The following is a 13,585-nucleotide window of genomic DNA, read 5'->3' on the forward strand; positions in this document are numbered from 1 at the left end:
CGCATAGCCTACGGCGTAAAGGCTACGGCGTAGGTCCGACGCAGAAGTATAAATCAGCCGATTATACTCGACGCGTCCGCAAGTTCGCTTAGGTGCGCGAGGCAAAAATGACGTCATCGCGGTGTTGGTGGAAGTTCGCTTTGAGTGCGCGCGACGTCGTTTCGCGTGGCGGTGTGCACGACATCAGTCACACACACAGATCATATATAATAGGCGTACTACTTACAGAAATTTTACATATTTTTCAAACTTGATGTGCTGTTGTGGTAGGCCAGTTTCAAATTGCATATTTGGCACACTGCCTTTGTCTTGTCCTCACTCAATTTAAAGTGCTCCCACACAGCTGAGGTCTTAGGCATTTTTGTCTCCTCTTCCAGATGAACTGAATCATGACGTTCTCTCATGGGCGATTCATATTCAAGCGCAAATGAGAACCGTTTCACGGGGGATGCCAGGTGTTCGGATAAAAAAAAAAAAGAAAGAATATTCGAATCTCAAAATTGAAAATCGAATGCCAACCCACCGAATGAATATTAAAATAATCGAATATTTTGGTCCAGCCCTAATATATATAAAGTTTAAAAAAGCTTATTGTTACCTTTGACCTTTGCCAGCCTCCTCTTCCTCGACAGCTTTCTGCCGTAGGGGGGAGCTTAGACCTCGACCCTCAGTACCCCCTGGAAAACCATCTGGTCCCCAAGCCAGTTTGGGATCCATTGGAGGTGTGCCACGATGGGGATGAGGGGGTCCACCATGCTGCTGCCTATCAAACTGATCTGACCCAGAGCCACCTGAGTCAGAACGCTCTCGACTCATCATCCCTGAAACATAAAAGCCCCTATTATCTCTGGACAACAAGACTGTCTGACTAATATTCACAGTTGATCTCAGTTATTTACTAACCAGAAGGATGCATGCTGGGAGTGTAGTAGTCCATGGGTGGGGGACGTCCCTGCATCATTCGGGGATCCATGTAGGGCATCATCATCCAGCGGGGATCGAAGTTCATAGGCAGAGGTGGAGGACGTCCCATTGAGCCAGGTGGGTAAAGGGTTGGCTGTTTGGGCCCAGACTGTGGTGTGGCACCCAGGGAGGGGCCCTGCTGATTCTGAGGCTGGGACTGGAGCTGACTTTGGGCAACCTGGTTATGTTGCTGCTGCCACTGCTGCTGCTGTTTGAGAAGTTGCTCCTGTCCACAAACGATACAGACCACATTTTATTCAAAAAAGTATTTTTTTATGTTTATCAAACTTTAATCTAAGTACCTGAGTATACAGACATATGTTTGTTAGTATGTTGAAAGATAAAAAAGCTCTTTACATTTTTGCTTGGGTATGAAGGTAGTTTACTCCTATTATATCAAATTAACATAACTCCTCTATGAAAATAGGGACTCAGTCACATGTGTCTAAAAATTCTAGTTTCATTAAAACAGTTCAAACAGTTTCTGAGATCTAATGTGTTTAATACATCAACAGTAGCACTAATTGTGAGAGTCATGTTCATAATATACATTGATTAATGGATATGACTTTTTCCATATTTAGAGACAAAACATCCAACACAAAACAAACCTGTTGTTGCCTCTGAAAACGAGGAGGAAGCGATTTTTGATACTTGGAAAAGCCCTGTCCAGATGGACCACTTCCCTGCCGTCCTGTTCCACCAACATTTTCAACCAGCTTCACTGTGTCCTCTCCACCTCTAGTGCGGATATGCACCACAGGTTCCTCCTTGGCATCTCCAGGCCCTGGGACATCCAGGGTTTGTGGATGCTGGGTGGGTTGAGGCTGCAGAGCCTGCTGAGATTCTGAATGAAGACGAAATCATAAAATCTTACATATTACATTTAAACTTATTTAAAACAAATACTGTATTCTGCTCATCAACTTCTACCAGAAAGTGACCAAGAAAAGTCCACCAAGTGTCTGCATGAAGAAACATATTGTTCATTCAACCAAAAGCACTAGACATTTTTTGTAACTATTTATGGAAAACTAACCAGTGCTGGAGTCATGGCTGCTGTTGCTACCAGCCCGCTGTCTGTTATTAATATTCAACCCTAGTGTTGTGCCGCTTCCCTGAGTGGATGATAGAGGAGGGTCTTCAGTGTCCACAGAGGGTGATGGTGGCTGACTGACATTAGGAGATGAAGCAGGTGCAGACAACGAAGGACTAGGGCTGTTGGTTGGAGCATCACTGGGGGTGCTGGGTTTCACAGTCTGTTGCTGCTGCTGTTTTTCATCAAGTCTTTTCAGCTTCTCTGCGCAGGCAGCACGGCGCTCCTCCTGCATCCTCCGCTCCTCCTCTTCACGCCGCCGACGGGCACGCTCTACCGCAGCAGAGATCTCAGTTGATGACTGCTTCCTCCTTTGCCGCCATGTCTCATCCTCATCCTCACCCTGTTGCTGGGGATGCAGGGTGTTGGAGGGTGGAGGGGTCGGCCCACCAGGCATTGCCCCCGCCTGTTGCTGTGCCTGGGCACCACTGGGCTTCTGGGGGGCTAGGATGGGGCCTGAGATTGGCGACTGGTTCGAAGGCCGGTCCTGTTGACAGAAGGCAGTTTATAAACTAAAGTTCACCAATACAACCACCAACTCCATTATCACTAACATGCTTTTGCTAGTGCTTCATGTCGTATCCGTCCTATTTCTTGGACCCTTTCCCCATGTACCTGGTGGTAGTAGGAGTAGGGCCCTTGTCCAAGAAGCGGACCTGGTGGGGGGGAGGGCTGCTCCCTTGGGCCACTTAGTCCAGGCCTACACCCCTGCATAGGGGTACATGTATCAATCAGCGAGTCATCCAGGAAACACCACAAGTATGTTCCTGTCCTCACAGTGACTGCACATTATTTGGCAAAGACCAGTGGTACCAAGGGCTTGCACCTGGATGGGGAGATGAGATGCATACCTGATAAGATCCTGCGTTTGCTTGACTGCTCCAGCTGCTTCCACCCTCCTCGGCCCAGCCTGGCTTGCTGGAGGGGGACGTGGAGCCATCTTCAGCAGAGGAAGGAGGGGTCCGGCGCGAATCCCCTCCACTGTCGGATGCCCGGGAACGTGAAACAGGTGCAGGCCCATCTTGGGATCTCTGCTGCTCCCTTGACTCCCTGTTACAACAGAATATAAACACATATGTATGCAAAAAAACTGCTGTGTGCAAAGAGTTAAATTAATCAACCAATGGGAAAGCATTTCGGAAATGCTTACCGGGTTCCATTTTTGTTTTCAGTCCGTTCCTCTTCCCCATCATCCTCTCCTTCATCATCACTGAACTTCAATTTTGCGGAGTAGTCAATTTCCTCCTGTGCTCCTAGAAACAAAGCAAATCACCAAGAAAAGGTTATTATACTGTAGTTATATGATGAAACAGGTGCAGGCCCATCTTGGGACCTCTGCTGCTCCCTTGACTCCCTGTTACAACAGAATATAAACACATATGTATGCAAAAAAACTTCTGTGTGCAAAGAGTTAAATTAATCAACCAATGGGAAAGCATTTCGGAAATGCTTACCGGGTTCCATTTTTGTTTTCAGTCCGTTCCTCTTCCCCATCATCCTCTCCTTCATCATCACTGAACTTCAATTTTGCGGAGTAGTCAATTTCCTCCTGTGCTCCTAGAAACAAAGCAAATCACCAAGAAAAGGTTATTATACTGTAGTTATATGTTGCACCGCTATACCAATATTGAAAGAACAATAAAAATGCTGGGTTACATTTTTTTGGCCACTGTCATTTGGTAAACAACCACAAAAAACACAAAAATCTCCTGATAGGCGAGTTACCCAATTATTCCATTCTAATGTGCCAGAGTAATTGAAAGCTTTCCTCTTCAGGGCTCGAAATTAACTTTTTTACTTGGTAGCACTGGTGCTCCCAACTTCAAAAAGTTAGGAGCACCAGCAAAAATTTAGGAGCACTCACCAAAAATGTACGAGCATCACAACTACAAATTATATATTAACAGATTTTATCCTTACATTCTTAACTTTAATGCAGATTTTGTATTGGTTAATATTAGCTGTCAATCTCTCAGTCACTGCTTTCCGCTAACTACCTCGAGAAAAAGAAAGGGCTGAAGAAGAGAGAAAATTATAAGAACACTGACAGATTTATTTTGTAAACAACCTAAAGTTAAGCTCTTCTTTGGCGAGGGTTAGGATGGTGTATGCGGTGTTAAATTTTACATTCAGCTCTGCCAGTTGCACCGAACGGCTGGCAGCTAGGGGTGTGCGATATTGACAAAAAATTATATCTATATTTTCTGGGATTTTAACGATAACAATAATTTGACTGAGTGTTACTGTGCTGATATCTTAAGGACTACAGTGGACAGCTGACTCCTAAAAATTTTTATATTCTTCATATTCTGTGTGGTGGTCAGTTCACAGCAGTGACAGAAATGAATCTTTTCCAATAAGTTTAAATAGATTTTTACTAGGGCTGCACGATAAATCGCATGCGATATTTAACGCGCATCTTATCAGTAAAGCTGGTTCTGTAATCAGCGGTGCGCGCGCGCGCACTAATCTAACCTAATAGACTTCACGTCATGTGTGCGTGCACTCTCTGTAGGTGTGTTTTGTTTGGATTTTGCAATATACTCGATAATGTCAAACCGCACATCGTAAAACAACAATTACAAAATGTGTAGATTCGGTGGCGAACGCTGTTACCTGCAAACTCCGTCCCACAGGCTTTACAGTGAACACAGTGCATAGAACCATTTTCATAGCGGAGCCACTAGAAGTCTTTTTTAACCACTCTCTCCGAAAACTGTACGTCTTCTTTTCAGCTGGTGGATCAACATTCACCACATGATCGATATCACCAGCACCATTATTTGTAACTTTAGGTTGTTCACAAAAGAAATCTATCAGTGTTTCTTTTTTTATTTTCTCTCTTCTTCAGTCTTTTTCATTCCCCGCGGTAGTTAGCTCCCTGTCACCTGACAGCGGAAAGCAGTGACTGGGTGATTGACAGCTAATATTAACCAATCTAAAGATTAAATTTCAGGAGCATATGCGACCAAAATGGTCGCAATTTCGAGCCTTGCTCTTACCAGCCCAACCCTCATCTCCATCATGGTCCAGCTCATCCAGCTCCTTCAGGTCATCCTGTTTGAGGATGGATGGGCGTTTTACCACTTCACCCCGGGGGCCTCCAGGGGGCCGCCCATCTGGCCCTACTCCACCCTGGGAACGAGAAAACCTGGCAAGAAGTAGTCAGAAGGAGGTTAGGAAAGCCAACTAGATGACTGTGGAAATAAATATTAGTAGTTGAATTTCTACTCAATTGAACGCATATAAATATTCTTACCTAGGGGCCTCATTTGGGGGTGGGTACCGGTAAGGTCCCTGTGGACCATAAGGGGGTGGGAAGGGCAGGTATGGTGGATACATCTAGAGAAAAACCATCCAGAAAGAACACAAAGGCTATGAATGCATTGAACAAATCAATCACAGTTTTAGACATTCTCTACAGATGGGTCAAAATGAAAATGCTACAAAACTTACGAAGGGAGGCATGATGCCTCTGTAAGCCTGGAACTGCGGGCCAATAGGTGGCTGGGGGAGGGGAAGTGCGGTGTTGCTGGTTGGGGAAGTTCTAGGCGGCCCATGAGAAGATGCATTCTGCTGTGGGATGGGAGGGACCCCAGCAGCACCCTCCATCACCATGATTCCCCCAGCACCGCCCTCCGCAATTGCCTCCCCAGCCAGGGTGGGTGCCAATCCCCGGCCCCCACCATCCCGCCAACTTGTTACGTCTGGAACAGAAAGCAACAAATTATTTATCGAGAGACTGCTGAACATACGTGAGCCAATATGAATCAGAAGCACTAGAAGATAACAGATATGAGTACCACATGCTCCAAGACACAAATCACCACGTCAGTTATCGAAAGAAGACAAGGGCTATCATGCTTACTTTGGGGGCGGAGGCTTGGTCCTGGCCCATACCACTGATCTGCAGTGGCCTGTTCTTTGCCAACTTTGTCCTGGTCTCCAGCCGCCTGCAGGGTGGGAAATTCCTCGCGAGAGAATGGCGACGGTTGGTTTGATCCCTTTCCACCTGTGAAGAAAGCAAAGGGAATTGAATCTCCTTGATGTATGAAGAAGATCCTTCACTACAAACTTCACTTCGCATGTCCAAGCATAACATGATGAAACAAAGATTAACAACAATAGTTTTACAGCAAGTGTTCACTGACATTTTGGACTTAAAGAACGATAAGTTTACATTTCTTAATATTCCTTATTAAGAAATGTAGTTAAGTTAGTAATTCAACCAATGTTCGATTTCAAGTTTCATGATATACTGATAAAAAAAAAAAAAAAGGTTAGATAATTAAACCAATACTTTATATAGGAAACTTTTTTTTACTACTTTGAAACTGTAGCCTGCCAAGCTCACAATTTTTTTTTGTTTCAAATACTGTACACATAGTGAGTTGTCATCTGCATGCATGTTCTTGGTACTGTATCTTACCATCTCCTTGTACTCCAAGTGTAACACTGGCCGGAGCCCAGGACCTTGGCCCTGCGGCTAGAGCTTGAGTTGGGGCCTAAGAGACATACAAATTTGTCAAGAACCAAACGACATGCCAGAGTAACAAAAAATGAATAAATAAATTAATCAATTAATTAAATGTAAATTTAAGCCGAAAATCTTGAGATCATTGATTTCAAACATGTTCACTGCTATGTGTCTTGTCATTCAACAACTACAGCTGTAAGATGTGGGCTTCATTAGTTCAGACTTGTTGAAAAACATGCATAATATTGGAGATTATTCATGTTTGTGTGATGGCACCTCTTGAGCTGGGGGTGTTCTCGGCATGCTCGGCGCAGACGTCTGTGAGACCACAGGCTGCTGCGACTCCGGCTGCGCTTCTGACAATACATCGGTACTACAGGGAAAAATCAAAACAAAACCAACAGACATTACATGGCAGGCATGGACATGTATCCAATCAGACTGTATTCACAGACAGCAGAGGATGGAATGTCTCCAAAGATAATTATGCCTTTGCCTGAGTTTTCTACAGTCCAATCAAAACCAGACTTGATGTGATTTTTCTCTACAAACAAACTGATTTAAGGATCTGGGTGGTCCATAGTGAAAACGATGCACCATTAGAGCACATTGTCAGTTAATCATCGCATTGTTGAGCACCTTTTTACACCGTAGACTGTTATATTGATGGCGATGGAGCAGATAGGGGTTTTTGTATTTATTGTGTATTGAATTACTCAAAGAATATCATCATGCATTGTAGCTCCTTCAGAATGGAGAACATGCCTTACCTCTTTGGGTCCGCTTGTTCCTGCTTGCTTGCCCATCCTGTGCCGTCTTTGGGAACGAGTGAGACGTTGGGGTCGTTGCCTTTGTTCTCCGCCTTCAAACTAGGCAAGTTGGCAGGGGGGGGCATGCGCCGTGCAGAGGCAACTTTACCAAGAGACTGTAAGCCATGACGAGGGGCAACTGAAAGTAGAAGAGTGACAGGAGTAGTAAAACAAGCGCAGAAACCCAATACTGTCTTGAGGAACGCAGCCTGAGAGTAAGCAGGAGAGACTCCGGCATGTGCAAGACCATCAAACTCCATCCATTATGGCTTAGGAATGCTTGGCTGGCCAGTGAAAGGAGCAACACTATCTTATGCGGATTTGTTTCAAGTGGTTGACTCGAAATTGACTTGGTCAAAAATCCCACTTTAACACTCTCACGACAGACTTGGCCCATGCAAAATATGAGCCAAGCGGCCTGGAGTGCTGGAAGAATTGCATTTTGGAAGACAGGGACAGCTGCCTAGAGTTTGTAGTTCAGCTACTGAATGAAACATAAGCAGGGAAAACGATGATCACAAGAAGAACTCTGTCTTAGGGTCAAACGTCAAAAGTTCAGCGAGCTGCCCTGGACAATGCTGACAAAACTGGAATCGGTTTAAATAACACTAGGGTGGATCCAGAGTGGGATTTAGAAACTTAGAATTCAATGAACATGAAGCCGCTTTGTTTCAGAAAGGCCAGACAGATTATGTTCTTAGATTGCACACTGTAAAGGACTGCACTGTCTTAATATGCAACAGCTGTATCACACAGTTGTGCCAAAGACAGATGAACTCCATCAGTCCTATCGGCACAGCAGCCATCACCTCCTGCTAATACATTAAGTGTTTTGCAGTGGAAACCCAGGGCCATATGATTCCCAAGATGTAGAAAACACGGATGGAATCACAGAATCCAGTCATAAAAAATGGAATTTACAGTATAACACAGAATGTGACTGATTTTGGTTGAGTAAATCAAAAGTAGGGCTGTACACAATTAAATTGTGATATGGACTATTGTCCATAAACAATAAAGTGCAAAAAGACTGCATGTTTCAATGTGAATTAGTGGTGCAGTTTCATCTTCTACACACACACTCAAGCACGCGTGATGCTCATGGTGTTTTCAGCGTCTGCCGTCTCACTGTATGAGGACATGAACTTCATCTCCAGAGCTGCTTTGAGAGTTCACTTAAGCATTTCACCGTTTAATCTGATAAAACTGTCATCATATACTGTATATATACACAGAAACTCAAAGTCTGCACAACAACCAATCAAAATAAAAGTTGTTTAACTTGAAGAAATTGTGACAGAAGTACTTCTTGAATGAATGATGATAAAAATAAAAATAAGAAAACATTTAAGGAATGTCTAAATTTTTCATCCATCTTTTTATTTTAATAACAAACCTCTGTTGTGCAGCACTTTGTCTGCCAAAAAAAAAAAAACTTGTTAAAATTACTATTAATTTTTTATTTAGTTACATTTTAAAAGAAATGTAATTGTTAGTGTTCTGTGACTTTATTTGATTACCACCGTTTTTGATAATACATTTATATTAAATCATGAATCCATAAAACATTTCATAGGGTCCTATTGTAAACATTTAAATAAATTATTAAATTGTTAATTGTTTATCAATTCATTTTTTTAGACAAGCGTTTTAATTACAATTTAATGAAACCATTTCAAACGGAATCCAGAAAAAAAGAAAAAACAGAATTTGAGGAAAATAAAACAACATTTCATAGGGCCCTAAAAACTTAATTTTTCTTTAATAAATTGCTGATAAATTGTATAGGTTCCATGATTTCAATTAATTAGACATGCTTTTTGATTACTTAAGTTAATATAACAATTAAAGCGGAAAAAAAATCGGAAAACAGGAAAAAGACCTGATTTCATAGGGCCCTAGAAACCAATGACAATATTCAGATACAATCAACATGAAACAGAATTTGCAACCCATTTCATGTGACGCATTTCGGATTGCAACAAGATATTAAACAAGTGTTCAAAACTCGGTTCAGAATTGTGAACATTAAGAAATGTGCGTTAGAAAAGTTAACAGGGTCCATTTTGATTTTGTGTTGACATCAATTTAACCCCAAATCCTCCATATACAAACAGATAGGGACAAATTACTTTAAACATAAGCTTCTAGTCAATGCAAACTCACCAACAGGCTTCTGTGCTTCAATGCTCTTTCCTTTGTAGGTATCAAACAGGTTGAGAGACGCATACTTGGTTTTGCCATCCTTCCCCTTTGCCGTTTGCCCAGAGCGCTCTGACATTGCGCTGTACGCTCATTGAGTATGGTGAGTCCTGAGACTGACAGAGAAAGAGAGAGTGAAAAGGGAGAATGTGATGCTGAGTCGAAGGGTGTTCCCTTTCAAGTGTTCCCATGTTTTCAGGATCAAAATGAATGTTGAACTGAACAGCCAATTTTAGGCATGAAGGGAGGGTGTTTGTGTCATTTAAGTTTTACTGCAACAGGCCATATTGGAAAATACTACTCACAAGGCTCCAAACTCTAATGTCTTTTCTATAGTGTTGTCAAAAGTACCGATGTCGGTACTGAAATTTTAACAATACCAGCATTTCCCACTAGCATTTTGAGCGCTGTAGTGTGGATTCTCAAACACCTCTGATTGGCCATTGTGTTCTAGTGCTCAACAGAGATGTCTGTGATTGGCTACAATGATCATCGCTTCACGCTCTTCACCAAAGGCTTACACAGATACACAATGCTCACAGATGGATCCACTGATAGACGCTGCTTTAAAATGCTCCCGTGTGTATCTGTGTAATCGCTCCAGGGCTCGCAAAATTTCAAAATCGCTGGTAGCCCTTCGGGCAGCCATTCTTCAGGTTTTCATCCATTGGGGTAGCCCAAAATGAATTTAAGAGGCTTACACAGATACACAATGCTCACAGATGGATCCACTGATAGACGCTGCTTTAAAATGCTCCCGTGTGTATCTGTGTAATCGCTCCAGGGCTCGCAAAATTTCAAAATCGCTGGTAGCCCTTCGGGCAGCCATTCTTCAGGTTTTCATCCATTGGGGTAGCCCAAAATGAATTTAAGTAGCCCGAATAAAATTTTTTTTAAAAAAAGACATCGGCTGAACTTCACTGCGGACAAATCAGCATGATTAAAAACTTCAGTGATTGCTTTTTTTCTTCAAATAACAAGTCAAGAGAGTAGGGGTGCAATGGATCACAAAACCTACGGCTTGGATCATACTGCATTATCATATCAGATTTTGAGTAACAGACCGGGTCATTTTGCAGATGAGCAAAAAAAAATATGGTCCCGAATAAAAAATAAAAAATAAAAAAAGACATCTGCTGAACTTCACTGCGGACAAATCAGCATGATTAAAAACTTCAGTGATTGCTTTTTTTCTTCAAATAACAAGTCAAGAGAGTAGGGGTGCAATGGATCACAAAACCTACGGCTTGGATCATACTGCATTATCATATCAGATTTTGAGTAACAGACCGGGTCATTTTGCAGATGAGCAAAAAAAAATATGGTTCTTTATTATTTAAATAAAAGAATAGGCCTACTTCTCTGATACCACAGCTATCTAGTAGCATATAGCGATGTAACGATTCACTCAATTCACGATGTGTTACGATTCACCATACTGATTTCACAATACAATTTTCTCACAATTTTTCTTTTTACAAAATGAGATTTAAGAGAAATTATAAATGAAAAGGTGTCCTTTTATTAGGGATGCACCGAATGTTCGGCAACCGAAATAATTCGGCCAAAAATAGCAAAAAAAAAGCTCTTTCGGTGTTCGGCCGAATAAGCGAAAAGACGAATAAATTGTACCGAATAATGATATGACGCGATTAAATAGCAACAAGCGCAGAGTGAGAGGCGCACACTCTTTATTATGCAGCACACTTGTCAGCAGTGTGGAAGCATTTAAACTGTCGGAGAAAGACGCAAAAATCATTACAAGCACCGACAGCGAGAGACTGTTTAGGACTGCATCGCATGTCTTCAATGAGTATTAATTTTAAGTTAAATTGTGCTTTGTTGGTATAGTGTCTGCTAGAATGTTAAAAATGTTCAGTGTTAAATATTTTTAAATTGTTGTTTTGTAATAGATTTTTTTTCTTTGAAAAGCAAGACAAAACAGTAAAAAGCACATTTTTGCTTTTTAATTTATGCAATGGTGAAATTTTTTTTGCCAAAACACATGGGGGAAAAAACTTGAAAAACCGTGTTCGGTATTCGGCCTTCGGCCCAGTGTTTAATTTTGTTCGGTTTTGGCTTCGGCCAAGAATTTTCATTTCGGTGCATCCCTAGTTTATTGTGCATTATTTTCAAAGTGTTTATTAACAAGTTTAGTGTGGCAAAATAGAAGCGCAGCCATAATTCACTTGCAATGTATCTGGTCGCCTTGACAACCTCGCGTACTTGCTGCTGCTCTATGTAATTTACTATAGCAAAACTAAAACGTGTTTAAAAGTGCGACAGACCAAATCGACCGACTTGGTTTGGCCCCCCAAGCTCAAACGTCAAGCTATGCCTATGCACGACTAGAGGTCGACCGATACGGGTTTTTCTCTGGCCGATGCCGATATTTTGAAATCAGGGCAGCCGATGGCCAGAATATGATGCTAATTTTTTTGGCCGATATGTTTGGCCGATTTTCTTTTTTTTTTCCCCCTTCATCTCATAAAAGAGAGTTTGAGTAAATGTTTACTGCAGGGTACAAGATAGTACTACTACTAGTAGTAGCCTAATTCATAGTAATAATACAAAACTTAAGCACCTTCTCAAAACCGTTCTGAAGCATGCTTTTTGTTTATGCTTGCTGACAGACACCAGTGTTTCCCATAGACTTGCAAATGCAAATTCATTCTCTATCAGCAGGAGGCGATGTTTGAGTGGGAGATATATCGGTTTCCCCGGTAATGGCTGTAATCAACTAAGCACTGCGCTCACAAATGCTACTTTATCATGCATTAACGTTACAGGAAAGAAATGAAAATGACATCAAAGCTACTCTGAAGATGGCCGGTTCTTTAAAAGATACATTCATATAAAAATACCCGCGCTGCATTTTAATTTTGAAACGTGCAGTGCTTAGTTTATTCAAGGAAGTATAAGCCTTTTGGAAAATCTATTTGTGGCGGTCAGTTTTGATATAGTGACGAGCCGCCACAAATAAATTAATGTATGGGAAACACTGGACACTGCTATAAGTCAATTGGCTATAATCTAAGTGATAAAAATAAAAGTTTACTCATATTACACAGCCTGCAGCTCACGAGCGATGACATCGTGGACTGGAGGCTGTCGGACCCACAGACACATTTAATGAGGAAAGTTAACGTGCACATTATAGTCAGCCCAGAAGTTCGTCTGAATTGCACGTGTTTCTACTTTCACATGCAAATGACTTGTTGCACTTATGAATATGATAAGCACGGTCGCATCAATTCTAGTAGGGTAAAACGTAATTACGCATTCGAGCTGTGTGAACGAGCCGCAGCTGTAGAGTGTGAGCTGCTCCATCTCACGCCTCCAGAGGGAGAGGGATTCTCCGGTACGGCGTTCCACAACAACGCTTAGCTGGCCGCAGATGCGCCTGCCTATAAATCGGCCTAATTTGCAGCACAATCAGCCGATGCCGATTAATTTAAAAATGCCAAAAATCGGCAGATCAATCGGTCGACCTCTATGCACGACCCATGTTTACACCAGACTAGAAATGTTCATTTCGGTTATTTTTCCTAACCAACAACCGACGCTCGTTAATTGATTATTAACCGTTAACTGACAAGATTATTTTAAATTCGAATGTAATTAAATTAGAAAGGATACGTGTCTGTGACCCTTTAAAAAATACTAACATTTGTTTCCCGGGGATTATGCGCAAAAAGCAGCAAACAACAGAACATGAGGATTCACATGGTCTTCATATCACATCACGCACCTGCAGTGCTTCTGTGAGCGGAGAAAAACATAATAAAGCTAGGCTATAGGCCTATAGCTATATATAACGATAAATAGGCATATGCGAGAAATATATTTTTACTTAAAGCGGTCATATGATGTTGCTAAAAAGACCATTATTTTGTGTATTTGGTGTAATGAAATGTGTTTATGCGGTTTAAGGTTCAAAAAACATTATTTTCCACATACTGTACATTATCGTTTCTCCTCTATGCCCCACCTTTCTAAAACGCGTCGATTTTTACAAAGCTCATCGGTCTGAAAAGC

At 41.9% G+C, this 13,585-nt stretch overlaps 1 protein-coding gene across 3 annotated transcripts in view; it reads right to left on the reverse strand.

The window, feature by feature from the left end:
* LOC107711320 (protein PRRC2A-like) overlaps window positions 1–13,585 on the reverse strand; it is a 28,612-nt gene that overhangs the window by 4,927 nt on the left and 10,100 nt on the right. For 2 of the 3 annotated variants that reach the window (XM_016516288.1, XM_016516286.1), the window contains exons 2-16: window positions 9,512–9,663; window positions 7,307–7,484; window positions 6,813–6,909; window positions 6,489–6,564; window positions 5,928–6,071; window positions 5,516–5,766; window positions 5,319–5,401; window positions 5,062–5,210; window positions 3,514–3,616; window positions 2,911–3,109; window positions 2,675–2,767; window positions 2,003–2,546; window positions 1,575–1,810; window positions 904–1,189; window positions 599–821 (exon numbers count right to left, since the gene is read on the reverse strand). In XM_016516288.1, the coding sequence (XP_016371774.1) occupies window positions 599–821; window positions 904–1,189; window positions 1,575–1,810; window positions 2,003–2,546; window positions 2,675–2,767; window positions 2,911–3,109; window positions 3,514–3,616; window positions 5,062–5,210; window positions 5,319–5,401; window positions 5,516–5,766; window positions 5,928–6,071; window positions 6,489–6,564; window positions 6,813–6,909; window positions 7,307–7,484; window positions 9,512–9,626 (2,777 nt within the window). In that variant the 5' untranslated portion in view covers window positions 9,627–9,663. The remainder of the gene's footprint in view (window positions 1–598; window positions 822–903; window positions 1,190–1,574; window positions 1,811–2,002; window positions 2,547–2,674; window positions 2,768–2,910; window positions 3,110–3,513; window positions 3,617–5,061; window positions 5,211–5,318; window positions 5,402–5,515; window positions 5,767–5,927; window positions 6,072–6,488; window positions 6,565–6,812; window positions 6,910–7,306; window positions 7,485–9,511; window positions 9,664–13,585) is intronic. The other variant, XM_016516289.1, reaches the window with a different exon arrangement.

The sequence above is a fragment of the Sinocyclocheilus rhinocerous genome, unplaced genomic scaffold (assembly GCF_001515625.1).
Source record: "Sinocyclocheilus rhinocerous isolate Xijiao unplaced genomic scaffold, SAMN03320098_v1.1 scaffold86, whole genome shotgun sequence".
Classification (NCBI taxonomy): Eukaryota; Metazoa; Chordata; class Actinopteri; order Cypriniformes; family Cyprinidae; genus Sinocyclocheilus; species Sinocyclocheilus rhinocerous.